This window comes from Epinephelus moara, chromosome 17, assembly GCF_006386435.1.
Source record: "Epinephelus moara isolate mb chromosome 17, YSFRI_EMoa_1.0, whole genome shotgun sequence".
Taxonomy (NCBI): domain Eukaryota; kingdom Metazoa; phylum Chordata; class Actinopteri; order Perciformes; family Serranidae; genus Epinephelus; species Epinephelus moara.
In genome coordinates this window covers 2,708,050-2,728,470 of record NC_065522.1, presented here as the reverse complement: position 1 = coordinate 2,728,470, position 20,421 = coordinate 2,708,050, and the positions used below count along the sequence as shown (strand labels likewise).

The 20,421-nt window shown below is 41.5% G+C and overlaps 1 protein-coding gene across 6 annotated transcripts in view; it reads right to left on the bottom strand.

Moving 5' to 3' along the window:
- The window catches only part of camk2d1 (calcium/calmodulin-dependent protein kinase (CaM kinase) II delta 1), a 229,557-nt gene that overhangs the window by 74,031 nt on the left and 135,105 nt on the right, over positions 1 to 20,421 (bottom strand). For 3 of the 6 annotated variants that reach the window (XM_050066964.1, XM_050066965.1, XM_050066961.1), the window contains exons 5-6: positions 11,578 to 11,643; positions 8,465 to 8,537 (exon numbers count right to left, since the gene is read on the bottom strand). In XM_050066964.1, coding sequence (XP_049922921.1) covers positions 8,465 to 8,537; positions 11,578 to 11,643 — 139 coding nt within the window. Of the gene's footprint in view, positions 1 to 4,806; positions 4,880 to 8,464; positions 8,538 to 11,577; positions 11,644 to 20,421 lie in introns of all 6 variants that reach the window. The other 3 variants (XM_050066960.1, XM_050066962.1, XM_050066963.1) reach the window with 1 other exon arrangement.

Below are 20,421 nucleotides of genomic sequence, written 5' to 3'. Positions count from 1 at the left end.
CTTATCCGCTGTGAGGGTCCAAAGGACAGAGGGATGTCGTATGCTGTAAAGCCCTGTGAGGCAAATTGTGATTTGTGATATTGGGCTTTATAAATAAAATTGAAAATTGAAAACTGATGCAGGGCCAGCTTGTCATGGGTTCATGAATGAGCAGCCCACCACTGCAAGGGGCAGTCCTCCATACTGATGCTTGGCTCTGCACTGTACCTCTGTATGGCTCTGTCAGGCTGCACCTCTTCATCTGATTCTGAAGCCCATCTGTAGAGGGCTCATTTTCTTCTTGGGTGGCCCATCTTGAGAGGTCTGCAGAGACCTTCTGGGTGATTGTTCATGCAGCATCCCTCCAAGTGTGGTCCACACCTCTTCTCTTTCACTCTTGGGCAGACTCTTCAAGTCTTTGAAACGTGGATCCAGCGCCGTTGCAAGCTTGAGCCATGCAGTGTTAGTATTTTCTTGGCGGGATGCTAGCTCTTACTTGAATGTTGTCCTAAATCTCACCACATATGCAGGGTCCTCATCAGAGACTTCCATTACACACACGTGCGCACACGCGCACACGCACACACACAGATACAATAAGTTATTAGAACAGAAGTTGGTATGTTGACAAATGAATTAACATTTAATTTGAATTTGATCAGTTCAATTTAAATTTCAACTTACACTAATAGTCACATTATATGACATATCATATGTGAATTCATTACCTACAGGGCTCTAGAAGAGTTTTCAGTCTCTGCAGTTTGTACCATTCTGGTGGTGTCAGCATAACTAGTTTGTGGTGTTGTTGGTCCAGGGTTGCTTTTATTGCTGCTTGATTGCGGATTAGACGTTTCACCATTTCCAGTGTTGAATTCCACCGTGTGGAAACGTCCTGGGTCAGTGGCTCCTGCTGCTGTCCCAGGGTCGCTTGCTGTGCTTGAAGTTCCATGGTGTTTGCCGTGCTGTGTCTGAAGTGGCCGACAATTTTGCGACACTTGGCCAATACATTTGCAAATCCACTATCAGTGAGGCTCACAGTGATGCTTCTTTGTACAATGTGAGCTATGCAGGGCATGTGCTCATATGGCAGAAGTTTAGCCGCAGCTATCATATTCCATCCACTGTCCGTCCCTATAGTTGTGAGTTTTCCTTCAACTGCCCACTTGCGTGCTACTGTTTGAAACTGTTCTGCACTTACCTTGGCAAAGTGGCACTCTTCTGTTTTCATTAAGGTTAGCGCAAATGACTTTAGTTACCAGGTTTTAGTGATGTGATGCGCAGTTACACCCAGACAATTGTTGTTACTCACAGAGTCAGTCCAGTGGTCTCCTGTCAGGGCAACATATTCAGCTGAAGCCAAATCCTCTTCCTTAGTTTTCTTTATAGCTTCATAGAGTTTGTGGATTTTAGTTATCACTGTGCCTCTTGACGGTGGCTTGTAGAACGCGTCGAGAGTTGCAACTTTCAAAACTTCTGTGAAGCCCGCGTCCCCAATGATATTAATCAGTCTACAGTCCTTGGCAATCCATTTGGCAATTGTGTCTGTCAACTTTTCAGAGGTAGACTTACTTAATGCCCTGCGTTCGGTGAGGGTGGCCTGACGCATGCCAGGTGTTACACTTTAAGTTGAAGCCCAACAAATACATGCTTGGCGTTCAGATGACACTTTAAGTTGGAGGTGCTTTAGTGAAACGAAAACTCCTTCCTGCAGTGTGTGCAAATCACAACGCGTTTACTGACTGTTCCATCTTTATTTTTTTCATACTCGAACTTTCCATCCAGAGGACCATCCAGAGGACCATCAGGTTCTTCGGGTTCCTCGATCTCATTCAGGCCACAATCAGCCATGCTGTTGACGCGACGACGAGTGAATGGCGGCGGTGCGGGTTGAATTGTGGGAAATACTGGGCGGGTCATTCTGCGCAGGCATTAAAAGAATTATCGCGTTAATACCACAAATTAATCGTCCTGTGTTAACGCGTTAATTTTGACAGCCCTAGTTAAAATGAAAAGATTTCTTACAGAAAGGTCTCTCTGTCAGAAAGCCCTGAAGGTTAACTTATCCTATGTGCTTTTTTATGTGTTAGTAGAGTCAGTAAACTTTACTGCACTTAAGCGGCTACAGTTGTTTATGTCATTTATGTGTTTTTATCTTTTATGGCCAAAAGCAAAAAAAGGCTGGCTGTTCCTTCTGTAACCGATTGTGTTGAATGATCATAAAGATTAGAGATTAAAGTTCCACTGATTGTCACACACCTGAGGGTTCGGATTTAATTATATTGCGGAGTTTTGCACAGCGGCGACCGGATCTTTGCTCTCAAACCAGAAAAAAATGTGATGGGACAACAGTCTCCTTCAGTACATTATTCTATGCTTTCTTTTGATTTTCACATTGGCTAGTCATCCTGTTTAATTTGTGTTACAGGTAAAGTGAAACCCCTAGCACACACTAAATGCATTGTGCTGCAGCTTGTCAACAGACGACCACTACTTTTACTGAAAGATCTGTACGTCCTCTACCTCTGTATTAGCCTAAAATCATGTGTGGACACCCACTAATTAAACTTGATTTCTTACCTGAAGAGCCGATTTCCATGGCTATGACTCGCCAGGAAGTATCTTTTTGGCCACCGTCTGTATAATGATGGGATTTGGGGTCACTTAGCTCAGGACATTTCTCCACCTTGTCCATTCTTTGGCACACACAAGAGACATCAACAGCTACAGAATTCTAAGTTAAGTTAAGTTTAAGTTTCTTTACTTTATTAATCCCCCTGAGGGGAAATACAATGTTTTCACTCTTGCTTGTCAATTGCACACAGGTCCGAAAGACACACACATGCACAAACAGGACCTATACATGCACAAAGTGGAGAGATGTCAGAGTGAGGGGGCTGCCCTTGGTGAGGCGCCCCGAGCGGTTGGGGGGTTCGGTGCCTTGCTCAAGGGCACCTCGGCAGTGCCCAGGAGGTGAACTGGCACCTCTCCAGCCACCAGTCCACGCTCCATATTTTGGTCCGGATGGGGACTCGAACATGTGACCCTCCGGTTCCCAACCCAAGTCCCTATGGACTGAGCTACTGCCGCCCCCTTCTCGTTATACATCCATAATGAGGAGAGGAGTCGAGCTGCCACAGGAGCAGAGAAACAGAGTTGCTACAAGAGCTGATATGTACAAGCAGAGAGTGAGTGGTGGAAAGTTGCATTTAATTCCGGGGTTGGCTAGGCTGGAAATAGGATGATGGTGTAAAGCGTCCAGGAGCACCGACGCGGACCTAGCCACCGCTGGTGTGGGGTTGTCCATTGAAAATAATAGGGGTATACTCTTTTACACGTTTGCCGCCAGTGTGTTTTGGCCTTTGGTTTACAATATGATATGTGTGACAAGGTATAACAGTAACTAATATAATATTTCATGGCACTGTGTAAATGATTAAACACTCTGTTCACACTCACAACTCACACTGTGAAAAACAACTGGCCCTGGAAAGCTCTGCTTTCTTTTGCATCACTTGAAAAATGCGTGAAAATAAAAATTGAGGGGAAAAAAAACAGATTCAGTCAGATACCTCCAACTGCCTCATATCCTATCATCTCTAAATGCTTGCAACAAGTTTGCAACAACCACAACACGGAGTGTCTTTATTTGCTGTGCTGTGCTCCCTCTATATCCATTTAATATGGATTGACACGCAATCTTAGTAAAATGTGTTTGTTAAATGTTTGTGCTTGTCAGGATTCTCTCAAAGCTAGAATTACCGCTCCACAGTTGTATGCCTCCTCACACCAGTCAAGTTTCTCTTACAGTTTACATCCATGTCTGTGAAAACATGGATGCTTCACATACATTGTCCCCCCAACAGCACAGAAGACCTATACAATCAGCACAGTTTCAAGGTGGACACCCAAGATTAGTGTTTCCAATTCAGTATCTGAACAAATGTCTCCCCTTCTGTTCTTGACATATGACATTGAGTAATAGCCAGAAAAAGTGTTTTACACAGATTATTATGATGTCACAGTGAAGTTGACCTTTGATCTTCTGGATATAAAATAAACACGTCATCATTTTATCCTAGTAAACATTTGTGTGAAGTTTTGACAAAATTAGCATAACAATTCTCGAGTAATGGCCAAAAACATGTATTGTGGGGTTGCAGTGACCTTGAGTTTGACCACCAACTTCTAATCAGTTTATTCTTCAGTCTAAGGGGACGTTTTTTGCCAGATTTCAAGAAATTCCCTCAAACTATTCTTGAGATACCACGTTCACAAGAATGAGAAAGATAAGGTGACAGTGACCTTGACCTTTGACCCTTAACCACCAAAATCTAATCAGGCCATCCTTGAGTCCAAGTGAATGTTTTATGCCAAACTTGCCAAGACCTATGATCACCAAAAACTAATGGGTTCATCTTTGGGTCCAAGTGAACATTTTTGCCAAATTTGAAGAAATTCCCTCAAGGCAGTCTTAAGATATAGTGAACACATGACATCACATGAATGGGATGTACGTTGTATGGACAACGCGTAAACATAATGCCCCGGCTACTGCTGGCACAGAGGCATAAAACTCTGAAAAGAATCTGTCAAACCTATCTGTAATAATTCTAAATAACCTTTTTCTTTTAATTCTTTTTACTTCATTAATCCATTTTCAATAGAACATCAAAACACAGATGCACAACAGATATTGTGTAATTAATCTGAAAATTGAAGAGACAAATACAGGAGACAGGTAAGACATGTTGGAGTGTGGGGCCAAAGGACAAAAAGGAAGAGAAGAATGTGTATTTCTTTGGTCTTCACGGTGAGTCTACTTACCTTGAGGTCGCGGTGGACCACGCCCATCTGGTGGCAGTGGAGCACAGCTTCTAGGATCTGCTGAATGCAATGACTGCATGCAAACACCAGGGGGCCATGGGTTAGTGACAAGCTACCACTCACTGTCTGTGGCTGGGAGCTCGCTTTGACACTCGGGGAGCCGCTGGCCATGTTAGTGAGGAGACTGTGCAGCAATGTGGCAATTGACTCTCCACGCAAACATAATGAGGGTGATTTGGCAAAATGGACCATTTCCTCAGTGTTTACATTTTTTTTTTTTGTGTGTGTGTGTGTTGCCATGGTCACCAATAGATGTTGACCTGGACAGGCCCAGAAAAGAAAAACTAGCTGAACTTTTGTCATCATCTAATATTATGACAACATGGCCAATTCTCTTCCCGAGTCTCAAAACAAAAGTGGTGTTAGCCCCTGGCCGACTGGAGGCTGGACCCTGACAGACTGAGGAGAGGAGGGAGATGTAGGAGTGTAAAGAAGCTGTGCTTTGACTCTGTTACTGATTCAGTGACAAAGAGTCACAGTTTTTGGTCCTTCTTTATTCTGTCAAAACAACAATCTGGAAATAACTGAATCTGAAATTTTGTAATTATTTTGATGCTGATGTTATGTCAGCTCCAGAGAGTTTAATAGCTGTGCTGCACAGTAAAACAAGAAGACAATTTGGAGTACACTGCGGCTCAGTGATTCATCATTTTTGTATTAAAACCTTGTTTGAAACTGCACCTATGTTATCCCTTTTATGACATTGGCAACAATCTCTAAACAAGTCACATACAAAAGTATATTCATAACTGACAGCCAGGGACAGTATCATGGGCAGCAAAGGTTTAATGTTTTGTGTTAAGCCAAAGATTTGCTACGAGATAAAACCATTTTAGAACATTGCATAGAAAAGTTGCAACGGTGTTAAGTGGCCAGTCTGGGCTCGACTCAAGCCGGCTGATGGTGTCACCTCCAGCTCTGCTGGTCACATTGCTGGAGGTTGGTTCTAGAACGTAAAGCATGTCACCTGTATTAAAAGCCAATTGCTATGTAGTGAAGTCTGCTGGTCATGTCAAAATAACCGTAGACGACGTGTTGGCCTGCTTCGACAGGTACTCCGTCCCCGCCGAGCCCTATGTTTCCATCCTCACGGTGTGCCGGTGTTCGATGGTGGGTCGCTGCTGCTGCTCGCTGTCAGTGCTTATGCCCCCACCACACACACATTGTCATTGACTGATTAATTGGCGCTGGTAATTTATAACTTATATGATATAGATATTTTTTGGGCATTTTTAAGCCTTTAATTGATAGGACAGATAAGCGTGAAGGGGGGGGGGGGGGAGAGAGGGAGTGACATGCAGCAAGGGGCCACAGGCTGGAGTTGAACCCGGGCCGCTGCGGCAATGGCCTTGTACGTGGGGCGCCTGCTCTACCACTAAGCCACCGACGCCCCAAGGTAATTTATAATATTGCGACATATTTATTATGAATACATTCCATCTGATGACTGCTTTTTTTTCTGTTTTTCACCGTTTCATCACTACTACAGATGCAACTCAGTCTCTCACCATCACTATCCTCATTCATATTTTGCAAAGCTACAAATTATGTTCAGCCACAAAATAAGCCTAAAAACCTGGAAATCAGAACGAAGTTAAGAGAGTTGTAGCATAGAGAGTATACACCGTCTCATCTAGTTGCATTGGTGTGAATTGGCAGGTTTTTACAATGTTGCAGAATGGGGTATTAAAAGTAGTTACCAGTTTCAACTTGTCTCGTCGTGAATCTTTGGTCTGAACTGGGTACTTGCGACCCACCATGGGAGATTTAAAAAGTAGCTGAAAGTAGTTAGCAGTTAAAGGCGCTGTACGTAAGAATGTGGCCAAAACGGTTACTGCACTCAAATTCAAAATACTGCCGCGAGTCGTGTCCGCCCCCCCTCCCCTACAGATTCGAGGTTGCTGGACAGCGTCACGCTGGAGACTGATTTGTTTGCCCACGGGTGGCTGCCGTTGCAGGGCCGTGTCGCCGCGTCCTTGATCTTCGGTTTTCCAGTGGACCGTTGGAGCAAGTCCGGCTTCTCTGCTGCTAACGCTGCTGCCGGGATACAGCTGAGGAGAAGCCGGCTGCTAATGCTATGTACTGGGACACTGCTAACACTGCTTGCCGTGCTGCTGTAGTTCAGTCATAACTGTAACTGATGCTGAGACTCTGACTGCGTGACTGGTAGACGGCGGTGGGTGGCGCAACAGGCCAAAACACAAATTCAAAACATAAACATGATTTGCAGACTGCAAAAACATTTTTAGATGCAAATATTGTGGCTGTACTATTGTCGGTGAGATCAGTATGTTATATGAACATTATTCCTTAGTCTCTGTGACATATTAGAGGATTTTACGACTATTTGCTTTAGATTTCTTACATATAGCTCCTTTAACTCAGAGATAAATGATATTCAATAATGCCAACAAAGTCTTGAGTCTTTTTCAAAATAAACTATCTAACAAAATGCATTGGAAGTTGATTGATTTATTTGTGCCAAATGTGTAGAAATTCCCTTTACAGTGTTCTTCAGATATTGCATTCATAAGAATGAGTAAAGGTCACAGTGACCTTGACCTCTGACCTATGACTATCCAAAACTAATCAGTTCATTGTTGAGTCCAAGTGGATGTTTGTGCCAAATTTTAAGAAATTCCCTTGACGCAATCTTGAGATATTGCATTCACAAGCACGGACAGACGAACATACCTACATACGGTAGACAGACAACTCGAAACCATAATGCCTCCGGCCACAGCTATCGCTGGTGCTGAGGCATTATTAAATGTCAACAATATATTTAAAGTTGTGTTTTGTTCATTTGAACATAAAATTAATATAAATGGATAATTTGTTCACAATTTTATGTATCAAGAAAATGATTAATGAATTTATGCTCTTTATTTTAATCTCCATAACATCAGCTGGGGTCTGTAGGTTTGTGATTGATTTAATTTGTGATGATCATCTTGTTTTAAATGATCAATATCACAAATAAAAGAACCTAATTTAAATCACAATTGCAAGACTGGTTGAAGACGATAGAAAATATTTCCTTCATATAATCCTTGTGTAAACATTGATGTAATGATGCCTAGTGACAGTGGATCAGCTTTAGGTTGAAACACAGTACAGATCAGTATTTTTAGAATAAAACACTAAACTGTGGTACTAGCACAACTCCAGTGTCATAATTTGGAATACAAATTGCCATAGATTTCTGCAGGTATCTAAATGTCCCACCCCGTTTTCTCCTTCTCCTCCTCGTCCTTGTCCCTCAGGTGACAGCCTCTCAGTGGCTGTGTCAGAGCATGTTTCTGGACAGATGCTACATGCACTTTGTGTCCTGGCATACAAGAGGGGCAGGCCATGATGAGATCTACCGCCCCCCGATACTTCCCCACCTGCCGCCTCCTCTCCAGCCAACCTGCCCCACAATGCCCTGCAGCAGGTGGATTTAAAAAACACACTGTCAGGTGGTGCAGTGTGAGAGTGACTGGTTTGGAGAAGGTGGCACTCAGTGAAAGGTTTATCAGGCAGTAGAGGAGCGAGGCAAGGTGCCACAGGTTGGCAGGCCTTTGTCTGTTAGGTGTTACTGTTGTCACTTACTAACCTTAAGGTCCCTGTGCACTATGCCATTAATGTGGCAATGATTTACACTTTCTAGAATCTGTTGTATGCAGTGACTGTAAAGGAGAGAGAGACCAGGCCAGAAGCAAAAAGAAGAGGAAGAGGGAGAACAGGCAAACATCAGGAAACAAAGGAACAAGAACAGGCTGACTGAACACACCAAACACATAAAATAACAACACCTGATCGACAGACAAAAAGTTTGAAGGAAATAGTTCAACATTCTGTGAAATACGATTGTTCACTTTCTTTTCAAGAGCAAGCTGAGAGGATCAGCCTCATGTCTCTGTTTTACATTCAGAGTTAGAGTCAGGATGCACTTAGCCTAGCTTAGCATAAAGACTGGAAGCAGGGGGAAACAGCTAGCCTGGTGATTAGATGATAAAACTATTTCTTAACGAACAACTGTTTGTCCATCTGCCCAACACTATGCAGCATCTCCAGGCTGCACTATTTGGTGCATTTTGTGACCATGGAGCACCAATGAGACTTGCGAATATTGTTAATATATGAACTGGAGAGCTATTAGTTTGTTTCCTACTCACAGTGTATCCTCACATTTAACAGCACTGCAGTAACAGATATGTACTTTTTTTTATTACCTTTATTGTAACTGCTATTCATCTAATAATTTTGTATATTAGTAGTCTACAGTAGTTAAGAGGAGATTTCAAAATATCAAGATATGTATCATGCATTGCGATATAGTCTAAAAATATCACATCATTATTTCTAAACAATATTGCCCAACCCCAGTCTCTGTGCAGGCATAATCGTACCAAACCTGGTAACGCCACAGTGACAAGATTCTGAGATTCTGCATACACAGTGAATGCACCCGGCTGTTAGAAGAAATGCTTCCAACACATAACTTGCCCTAGAGGCACAGATTGTAACCCCTTTTTTAATCTACAATAACAGAAATGTAAACATGACAAAGTGTTAATTAGTGAGCTTAAGGGGTGAACTTTGGACAGAGCCAGGCTAGCTATTTGCCCCTTCTTCCAGTCTTTATACTAAGCAAGGCTAAACATATCAGCAATTAACACGAGACTGATATTAATATTGATCTTGGCGTCACTCTTGGAAAGAGCACATTGTTGTTTTCTTTAGGCAATTAAAGAAGCAATTAGAGGAAAATACAAAGGGCACAACTTTAAAAAAATTTATAGATCAATAAAATCCACCACAAAAAACAGAATCCAGATCCTCCTTGTTTGTGTGAATGAACTTATGTGTCTTTCAAGCTGACATGAAATTGTGTTCGTTCACTTTACTAAATTTGTGTGTTTTTTGGGGTGACGAGACAACACATTCTCACTCTGACCTTGTCACATATCGACGCTTGGTCATGGACTTGACACATCGATATATGAGGTGCAAGGTACCATGGGTGTGTTGGCTGTTGACATTCTGGGATACTGTGTCAACTTTTGCCTGTTACATGCTTTGTCTGTTTTCAAAATACACTGCCATTTTCACAGAAAATTTACAGTTTGGATTGATACAGATGTATGTTTTTTTCCTTCAAAAACAAAAGCTTGTGGTTACATTTCGCCAACACACACATATGGTCGGGTTTAGCCAACAAAAGCATATATTTCGGTTTAGGAAAAAAGAACAGAGTTTGGCTTTACAATCATTTTGGAAGCAATCACTGTTCCCCCAGGTGAAAGTCAGTGGTTGTTGGACCCATCCACCACCACTACCACCCGCCCTACTCAGACTTTCGCCCCCTTTACTTATGTTGTTGTCCCAACATGTTTCTTCCTGACGCCACTGGGTGTTGTTTAACAATAACAGCGACTGGCTGTACTGCACTGATATGACAACATTTTGGATTTTAAGCCGATGAAAGATGTGTCCTAACTCAGTGCAGGCATTGTTTTAAGCTGAACTTTGTCGGACGCTGTGTTTCCATTTATTCCTGTGGCTCGCTTTGAATGCACTGCAATGAACAAAGAAAAGCTTATTCATTACTTTGAAATTAGGAATTATGTATACAAAGTCGCCTTATTTCACTACAAAAACCTCAATAAGTTATCAGCTGACTGGAGGGAGATCGCCGAAAGAGCTGAAAATTTCTGGTAAGTTAAATGAACATCACTGATAACAAACTAGGCTGCTTGCTGTTGGCTCTTTTGTATATCTCTTCCAGTAAATGTCACTATATAAAATGTGTGTTTTCTGTTTAAAAAGTAACTTTCCAAACGCAGGAAGATAGCAGGTAGACTGCTCACTCACCTCTAAGTGGTTACATCTCCAGTCTGATCTCGAGCAAACAACTGATAGCTATGTGGTTTGTTTACATGAAGTAACAGCAGTGCATATTTAGCGGATTCACAGTGGACAGAGAGCTCTGATTTTATGCGATCCTATGTGATCCTATGCAATGCTATGCGATAGACAGACGCCGATTTTCTGTTGAGACCCTATGACATTATATTCCACTTAGGAGCAGCTGCTGAATCAAGTGCGAAACCTAGTAAAATAAGCTATAGTTGTCCTGTCTGGTGTTTGGCTTAATATTAAACCAGTTAGAAAATTTTCACACCAGCCCAACCCTAGTATTTGATAACCTGGGAATGGTTCAATCCAGCTAACTGAAATGCCCCCAGAGGCTTATCGTTGTCTGTCTGATAGCCAGTGGTTTCTGAGACTGCTATAAACAAAATCTTAAGTGGAACTTTAATGGAAAGGCCCAGACAGGGTTCTTTTTGAATAGATTTTTAGTAGGCAGTCAGGGTAAAAATGGGAAAAGCAGATTCATAATGAAAGGACAAAGGCAGAACAAGAAATGTAGAACTAAAGGTTTTGACTTTAAAAGGCATATCAAAGACAGCAACACACTGAACATATATGCAATGTATAATGAGGAGGATTGTATTTTGTGTGTGTGTGTATGTTATAATTCACATACATGCTGACAGGTAGTCAATATGCAGTTTCATAATGTGCATGGAAATCATTTTGTTAGCTGTTTTATAGTGTGTATCTGCTTGATTATGCCTTTGGTGCCAACATAGACTAAACAAAATTCACATCACATTCATACAGTAAAAGGAGAAATATAAATAAAACAAAGATTAGACTGACCTGGCATCAGCTTCACTGTAGTACTCCCTGGCAACAATGTCCTCAAACAGCTCACCCCCAGTAACTCTGGAGAAATAAAAGGACAAAGAACAGAATGAGCAGTGGAAAGTTGGACAGAAAATCCATGTTTGTCAGGAAAAGAACTGAAGTGTAAAATCACAGATGTTCATTTCTGCATCTGGTGAGAAAAACAAAGGCTTGATAATGTTGCACAGTAACAAGTCTCATCCAGAACTGGGTCAAAAGATTAATGTTGTGCTTTTGTGCCTACATGGTGAAATCACTAAAACAATATATTTCAGCAGATATGCTTATACGGTGTGTGGACATTGTTTATTCAGCTGGAAGATGTTTCCATGTCTTTCCATGAGGTTATGACTAAAAGCCAGAGAGCCTTCCCAAGTGAGACAGGAACAGATATAACAGAACGGAGGTGCAGTGATAACAGCACTGTTATGCCTTAAAGAACAACAAATGAATGTGCAGTAGATATCAATCCACAAGTGAAGTAGTTGAGCCCAGGAGGAAACTCACACCGCTCATAGGGGTGTGGGAAAAAAACGATAAACCATGGTATTGCGATATATTTTGCATGCCAGTATTGTAGAGGCAGAAGCCAAGTATCGATCTTTTATTATATGTAATATTAACTTTTGCAAATACACATTTTAATACAACTTTTGGTACTAGAATGATATAATCAACTGCTTTTTTGATCCACACTTCCTTACGAGGTCAGCAGAGGTCTCCGTCAGTGGCATTTAGCAGGAAGTTCATCAAAATAAAGATGGAAACACCGGACAACGAAATCAGAAATGCACCGTTGGCGTTTAAATGAAACGTCTGGACTTATTTTGGATTTTTTAAACAAAGAAGGAAAGGAGAACTTAGATATGACACATGTGATTTGCACGCAGTGTCATATGAGAATAAAATACTCTGGGAATACTACAAACAAGAGGGCTCACCTCACACTCCACCATCCAGAGATAGCGTTAGCTGCTGACTGCAAAGCTAACACAAAACCCGCTCCACCGAAAAATCAACCAACACTGGACACATTTAGCTTGACAAAACTACCATCCAAGTCTAAGAAAGCGAAAAAAAAAAACACAGTCCATCACAACAGTGTTGGTCAGTCTGTCTGTTTTGCATCATATTTTGCTGCAATGAAAACGATTGAAGTCAGATGAACAGATTGAAAACTTTATCTTACGGAGGTAAAACTGATGTTGACATTTTCCTTTGGAGAAATAATTTGCAGTTGAAAAAAAGATAGTAAATTGTACAATATTTTTGTCACAATACTCAGCATATCGCAATAATATTGTATCATGACTTATGTATCAGATACACAGAAGATGCATCAGAGGATGCACCCTGTTTTCCTGATAATGCTACATTGTGAAAAGCAAATGGGTGTTAAAATCAGCAGGAGGAAAGCTAGTTGTTGTTAACTGTTAGCAGCCAGTGGGCAGAACTAACTGCTGATAGAGGTTGCATGAGTTACATTATGATGCATTCGAGCCCTATTCAGTATTGGGCAAAAGTAAGGTATAATGATGTTTTCAATGTAATCTTGTAAAGTGTAGTTTAACTTAATAAACTTCACAAATAGTTGTCTGAAGGAGAAAGATATTTGAGAGGGAAATTATGAAAATAGTAATAATATATATATATATACATATACATATACATACAAAAAAACGACAAAAAAACCTAGTATAAAAACATCAGTATTGGTATCGACCACACGACAAAAAAAAAACAAAAAAAAAACATCAGCATTGGTATCGACCACACTGTTATTTTAAACATCAGTAGGGATGCACAATAGTATCGGCATATCATCAGCATTGGGAGTTAACAGCTTTAAAATGAAATATCCAACTCAGCCTGAAATGAGCATTTCTGCTGATATGACAGGGCAATAAGGTGATGCTTTAATTATGCAACTTTAATTAGTTGAAATAGGTCAAATTTGCCTGAGTTTTGGCTACTGTCAGAACTGTCTTAGGGAGACCATCATACAAGCCCATTAAAATTCATAGAACCATAGTTACAACTGTGACTCTCGTTCTATTTCATTCTTCCTGACTGCCAGAAGGCAGTGCTTTAGCACTGGATGACTTATACCAGCAAGGTCACGAGGACCGCTTACCACACTAAGGAACATAAGCCATTGGGATGGACGCTGCCACAGCTGTAGGGGCAGCCACATTGAGATGGTAATAGCGAGCAAAGGTACATAAAGACTCCCAGGTCGTGGTAGCACAGATGTCTTACAGAGAGACCCCTTTCAATGCTGCTCAGGATGTGGACACACTCCAAGTAGAGTGAAACTTCACATTACTAGGGGCTGGCAGGCCATGCGACCTGTAAACATGTAGGATCACATCCACAATCCAGTTAGAAAGTCTCTGTCTTGACCAGGGTTTACCTTTCTTACAACCCCCATTGCAAACAAAAAGTTGGTCAGTCTTATGTAAATTGGCAGTGGCTTTCACGTATGCCTTGAGTGCCCAAAGTGGGCACAGTAGCTGAGACGGCTCCTCTATCCCCTGAGAAAACAGGCGTCCTTGAGACCTACTGACACAAACCAGGCCCCCTGTGTCACTGAATTGAGAAAATCTGTAATCCGTAACATTCGGAACTGCAGAAACTTTAAACCTTCAAACCCCTCAGGTCTAGGATTGGACGGAACCTGGCATCCGTCTTTGGAATTAAAAAATACACTGAATAAAACCCAGCCGTGTATGCCATTCTACAGGTTTGACAATGGTTTTTTCTGCGAGCACTGCTAATTCCTGGCTGAGGGCCAGGGATTTTGGGGGGTCTCTGACAACAGATATTTTGACCCCACAGAGAGTGGGTGACCAGCATCAGAACTGTAGTGTGTATCCCATGAACAGTGTGGACACCACCCATGGGTCTGTGGTTGCACTCTTCGAGAAGGTGAGTTGCTGCTGGGAGAAGTGTCCGACACCGAATCCGATCTGGTACCAGTGGAAGGATGCGGAGGGTGTGATGACACACCTCCGACAGGGGGGACTGTGCTAGCCAGACCTGCCAGCTAGCCATTTTCACTGTTGACATCAACCTTCCAAGCTCCCTAGACATGAAGGCAAAAGTCTTAAGGTACGCATCACTAAGGGTCTGGGCAGAAGAGTCTGCACCAGATTCCTGAAGGTCTGATACAAAGCCAGGTTGAGGTAAGAAAGGGAGTTAACAAGATGCCCCATGTATGCTGCCATATTAGAACTCTTAGCAAGGAGATCATCTGTCGGTCGACACTGAGGACGGGGACAGCTACCTGCCTCCTGCATGGCAGCCAAGTTCCTGCAATCACTAATGTTACGAGAAAACAGTTTAGGGTCTGCCCAACACCCATGGAGCTCCTCAATATAAGGTTTAGAAGGAGAAAATGAAAAGGTAGAGGGCTGCAGTGTCTACCTGAAAAAAGTACTTGAAGGAGCTGCTGCCACTGGAGCTTCATCCAGCCCCAGCTGTGCTAAAGCCATCCGAATAGCTGGTTTCAATTTGGCACAACCAACTTCAGATCCATGCAATGACCCCACATCGGACCCCTGAGAGAAAGCCCCCAGGGTCGTGGAGGCTGTGTCTCTATTCACATCTTAAGCTTCATCCTCTTTATCTGTAAACAAACTGCAGGATTGTAGTTGATAGCACATCACCCTCTTGACAAGGCAAGTCTCTTGTGGCAGAGTCACCACTGGAAGCTGGCGCCCTATTATCAGGCTGAAGATTGAGCAGGAGCTCTGGGCAAATTCAGATGAAAGAGTGCCAACCTGACGAGCCAAAGTGTCAACCTTTCCTAGTTTTTTAGGAGGACCATGTGAGGGCATGCTGCGTCTCTTTGATGCTGCCGTATTAGCCATGCTAGCAGACAGCAATTCAGTATCATGTTTTATCTTTGTACGTCTAGTAAACCGTATTGACAGTGGCATAAACCTACAGTTCATACAAGGGTTGTGAAACACGCCTGCCCTAATGTGTTTAATCCCCAAGCAGGCAGGGCATTGATCATGGCCATCCTCATGAAACAGGTTAAACAAATAAGGAGAAAAAAAAATACACTGACAATGATACTGATGAATAGCCTAACACAAAAGTAGCACACACCCAATACTACTTTGTCACTAATGACAAACTATTGTCCTAGTGTTAAATGCAATGCTAGTCAGCCCCGCAAAAACACTGTGCCGCTATCCTACAAACCTAACTTAGACTAGGCAACACTCTACACAAAAGCCATCTCACAGTAGCAGCAAACTCAAGCACTGATCAGTCCCCTTAACAAATACCCATTAACCTTCCACCCAATAGTGTATTTACTTACTGTCGCTGTTGCGTTCCTCTGAGAGCAGAGAGCTAACAACACAGCGAATCAGGCATCAATTAAGCAGGCGAGCCTGGCGAGCCGCCGGTCTACTTAGTTCAGTATGAATCATAACAGCGAGATAATCACTGTCCATCTGACTGTACTCCTTTCTTGAGAAATCAGCTTGCTGCAGCCTCTGGTGGACGAAACAATAGAAGTACCAACCATCCAGTTATGAGGCTAAAAGTGACAAGCCAAATTGACCTGCTAAGAGCTTCTTCAGTTGCAAGTAGATGGAAGGAGCAGATTGTGTGATGATGATGTTGTTTTACTGGGGTGAATGCCCTACATCAATGCATGATCACAGGTGACTTTGTTAGTATAATAACTCGACCTACACCTACGTAAGATGGAGATATCCAGTGCTAAGGCCCCACCACCTAGTCAGGAAGAATGAAATAGAACTATGTAATGTGATGTTACATAGAGTTATGTTACCTCAGTTATCATAACTTAAAATAACTTTGACTGTTTCACATAAGACATAAACAGCAGACTCCTGGGTGGATGTCATAATTACTACAGTCACCAGAGGTCTCCGCCTAAAAAAAACCCTGAAATTTGAATTTGAATTTGATGTCAATTTGATTGGGCAACAGGCATTCCATTGGAGCTGATATAAAATACAACATCACTAAGACTTAAATATGGGTTGTCATAAGCTGCTTGTACAGACAAACTATGGTGCAGCTTTTAGGGGGAGGACAGTCTGTTTGATGTGCTCAGCTTGTGAAAACTGTTGTATAATGTTTTCTGTGGGTCTTGAAGAGCTTTGTCTAGTCTGAGAAAAATATCCCTCATAATGTTATCAGTTAGGTTATCTTAACCTAGAGTTTTTAAGAAAAAGTCTACAAATGACATGGGCACTGACCCAAAGGGGAAGGTATAATCAAACCTTTTTTGAGTTTTTATTTTGTGAAGTGTAGGATTCAGTGTTTTCCAAACTCCAAACATACAAAGGATTTAAAGCCAAGATATCTCTATATTTTCTTTTCTACACTTTTTTCAAGCTCCCTAACTCTACTCAACTTGTAAAGTCAACTAGTCTTCATGTGTAACATCAATGAAGTTGTCTTGAAAAATGTTTAAACACTTTTAAAGTGGGCCAGTGGGCCAGTTAGCTCAAAACATGGAGAATGACTTGAGGGATATTTTAAGGCAGATCCATTTCCATGACCACTGGAAAACATAACTACTCCGAGTCCTCAGGGCTTTCCATATAAAAGTCTCATGCAACTTTTAATGACTCTGGTATTGGGACAAATTCAATTGTAAAAAAAAAAAATGTCTGCAGAGTCTCAGTGTTATAGTTGGCCTTCAGTCAGCAGCCAGGAAGTGACTCATGCATGATGGGATTTTTTCTGATCCAGCATATTTTCACAGTCTGTTACAATGCCTTTACTTTATAAATACGATGTTGTAAATCAGGGTTTTGAGCTGTGAACCCATGGAGATATATTATGTTAGCTTCCTCCTCCATTCATGGTCACTTTTCATTAGCATACTGCAGTGTTGTAACATCACGTCATTCTTCCAGCAGTTTTTTTCTTAAAGAAAAACTGAGGAATGCTTTTCATCTGTGTGTTGTATATTAGCCAAGACAAGAACACCCCCTGTTGATTTGTATTGCCCTTAATCAAATTAAACACAACATTTAAAACATATTTGAAGTAATTTCCCTCTTGACTGCCAAGTTCAACTGCAAACAACAGCTGACAATACACAGGAGAGAGGAGGAATGAAGGAGATGGTGAGTTATGTAGGGTGAAGGGGACGTGTGAGAGATGTGAAGGAAGAAAGAAAGTGACAGAGGGAGCCCAGGATATTACGGCTACAATGAGGAAATGACAATGATTGTTTTATTAAGAAATTGGGAAATATGGATGTAATAGAGGATGACAACTGACTACAGAAAAATGAGCTTGATAAATTGAATAACTAGAATTAACCCCTCGCAGTTGTGTGCCTCCTTGAACCAGTCAAGTTGCAATTTACATCCATGTCTAACCAGAGTCATATGTAGCCATGACAGCTGACGACGCTTTAAATATGAACGTTGCTGCAAAGAAGGTATATATTCTAAAATGTGGACGACACACATATCTCCAACCCAGCAGCACACAGGATCTATAAAATTATAACAGTTTTGAGGTGGGCACCCAAAATTAGTGTCACCAATTTAATATCTAACCAAATATCCCCCCTTTTGTTCCTGCGCTATGATGTTAAAAAAGGAAAGGAAAGGAAAGTGTTTTTGCAGAACATGTTACATGAAGATGTCACAGTGAAGCGGACCTTTCTGATACAAAATGTCATCTATTAGCAGTCTATTAGACATTTGTGTGAAATTTCTTCACAGCTGGCGTATAAATTCTTGCGTTATGGCCAAAAACCTGTTTTTTGAGGTCACAGTGACCTTGACCTTTGACCACCAAATTCTAATCCATTCATCCTTGAGTGGATGTTTGTGCCAAATTTGAGGAAATTCTCTCAAGGCCTTCTTTAGATATCACGTTCATGAGAACAAGACTGACGCAAAGTCACAGTGACCTTGACCTTTGACCAACAAAATCGAATCAGTTCATTGTTGAGCTCAAGTGGATGTTCGTGCCAAGTTTAAGGAAATTCCTTCAAGTCCTTCTTCAGATATTGCGTTCACAAGAATGGGGCAAACCAGGTAAAACCTCAACCCTTAACTACCAAAACCTAATTAGTTCATCCTTGAGTCCAAGTGGACATTCATGCCAAATTTGAAAAAATCCTGCCAAGGCGTTTACGAGAATGGCACGGATGGACGGACGGACTGACGGACAGATGGAAAATCCAAAAGCATAATACCTCCAGCCACGGCTGTTGCCAGCACAGAGGCAAAAAAAAGCATATAAACAGCTGCCTATTGGGGCTTTCATTATAGGCACAAATAAAACACAGATAAGGACCAGAAGACAAAAGAAACAACATACTATTAGTTTCTTTTTTATTTCAGTCTTACCCAGTGTAATGCTTCATGCTAGAGGAAATTGGGCAAATAGCTCACATTTTCCATATGAACACATTGGGGGGAGGAAACAAAGCGATACGCTCATGTTGACTAACAAGCTGAAACTGAAATGAATAGTGGACATTTTGAAATGTCATAGTAGGAAAAGCCAAGGTAAAAATGATGACTAGGATTACTGCCTCACAGATGTATGCTTTAGCAAACCAGTCATGTTGCAGTTACAGTTAACTTCTGTATCTGCCCAGACTCATATGTAGTCATGACAGCTGACAACGCTTCAAAGATCGATATTGCTGCAAAGAGGCTACATGCTCTTAAATGTGAAGGCTTCACACACATCTTCAATCTGACAGCACAGAAGAGCTATACAATCAGCACAGTTTCAAGATTGGCACCCTAGATTACTGACACCAAGTAAGTATCGATCTCCCCTTCTGTACCTGAATAATGGCCGGAAAAGTGTTTTTGCAGAACATTATGATGTCGCCACAAAGTTGAACTTTGACCTTTTCATACAGAGTTTCATCACTTCATTATTTTATTCTGTATCTATGTGAAATTTCATCAAAATTAGCGTACAAATTATTAAATCATGTACAAAAACATGATTTGTGAGGTCACAGTGACCTTGACCTTTCAGCACCAAGTTTTACTCATGTCATTCTTCTGACCAAATGGACATTTGTGGAAAATTAATAGAAATCCCCTTAAGGCCTTCTTGATATCGCATTTACAAGAATGAGATGGACTCAAGGTCACAGTGACCTTGACCTTTGCAAACCAAAGTTTGATCAACTCATGTCTGGGTCTACATGGACATTTTTGTCAGATCTGAAGAAAGTTGTTTCTGAGATGTTGCCTTCACTGTGGGGCGGCAGTAGCTCAGTCCATAGGGACTTGGGTTGGGAACCGGAGGGTTGCCTGTTAAAGTCCCCGTCCGGACCAAATATGGAGCGTCACCTCCTTGAGCAAGGCACCAAACCCCCCAGAAGGCGCCCCTATGGGCTGAAATATGTGCCACCAGAAACTGAATTTCAATCATTTATATTTGAATTTCTAAACTTGAATAATTGCATTGAAAAACTGAATTTGAATCCCATAATTTGAAATTGTACTGTTTAATTTGAATCATTGGTCATTAGTCATACTTCTACTGTTATTATACACATATGATTATTGTCACACATGTATACTGCCAGATATTAATACATACTTTCAACATATTGTACCACAGTAGCCAGAACTATAACTATAATATTATTACTTTCAATAATGTTGTTGTAAGTCTCATAATGTTGTTACTTTCAATAATGTCTGTCTGTCTGTCTGTCTGTCTGTCTGTCTGTCTGTCTCTCTGTCTCTCTGTCTCTCTGTCTCTCTCTCTCTCTCTCTCTCTCTCTCTCTCTCTCTCTCTCTCTCTCTCTCTCTCTCTCTCTCTCTA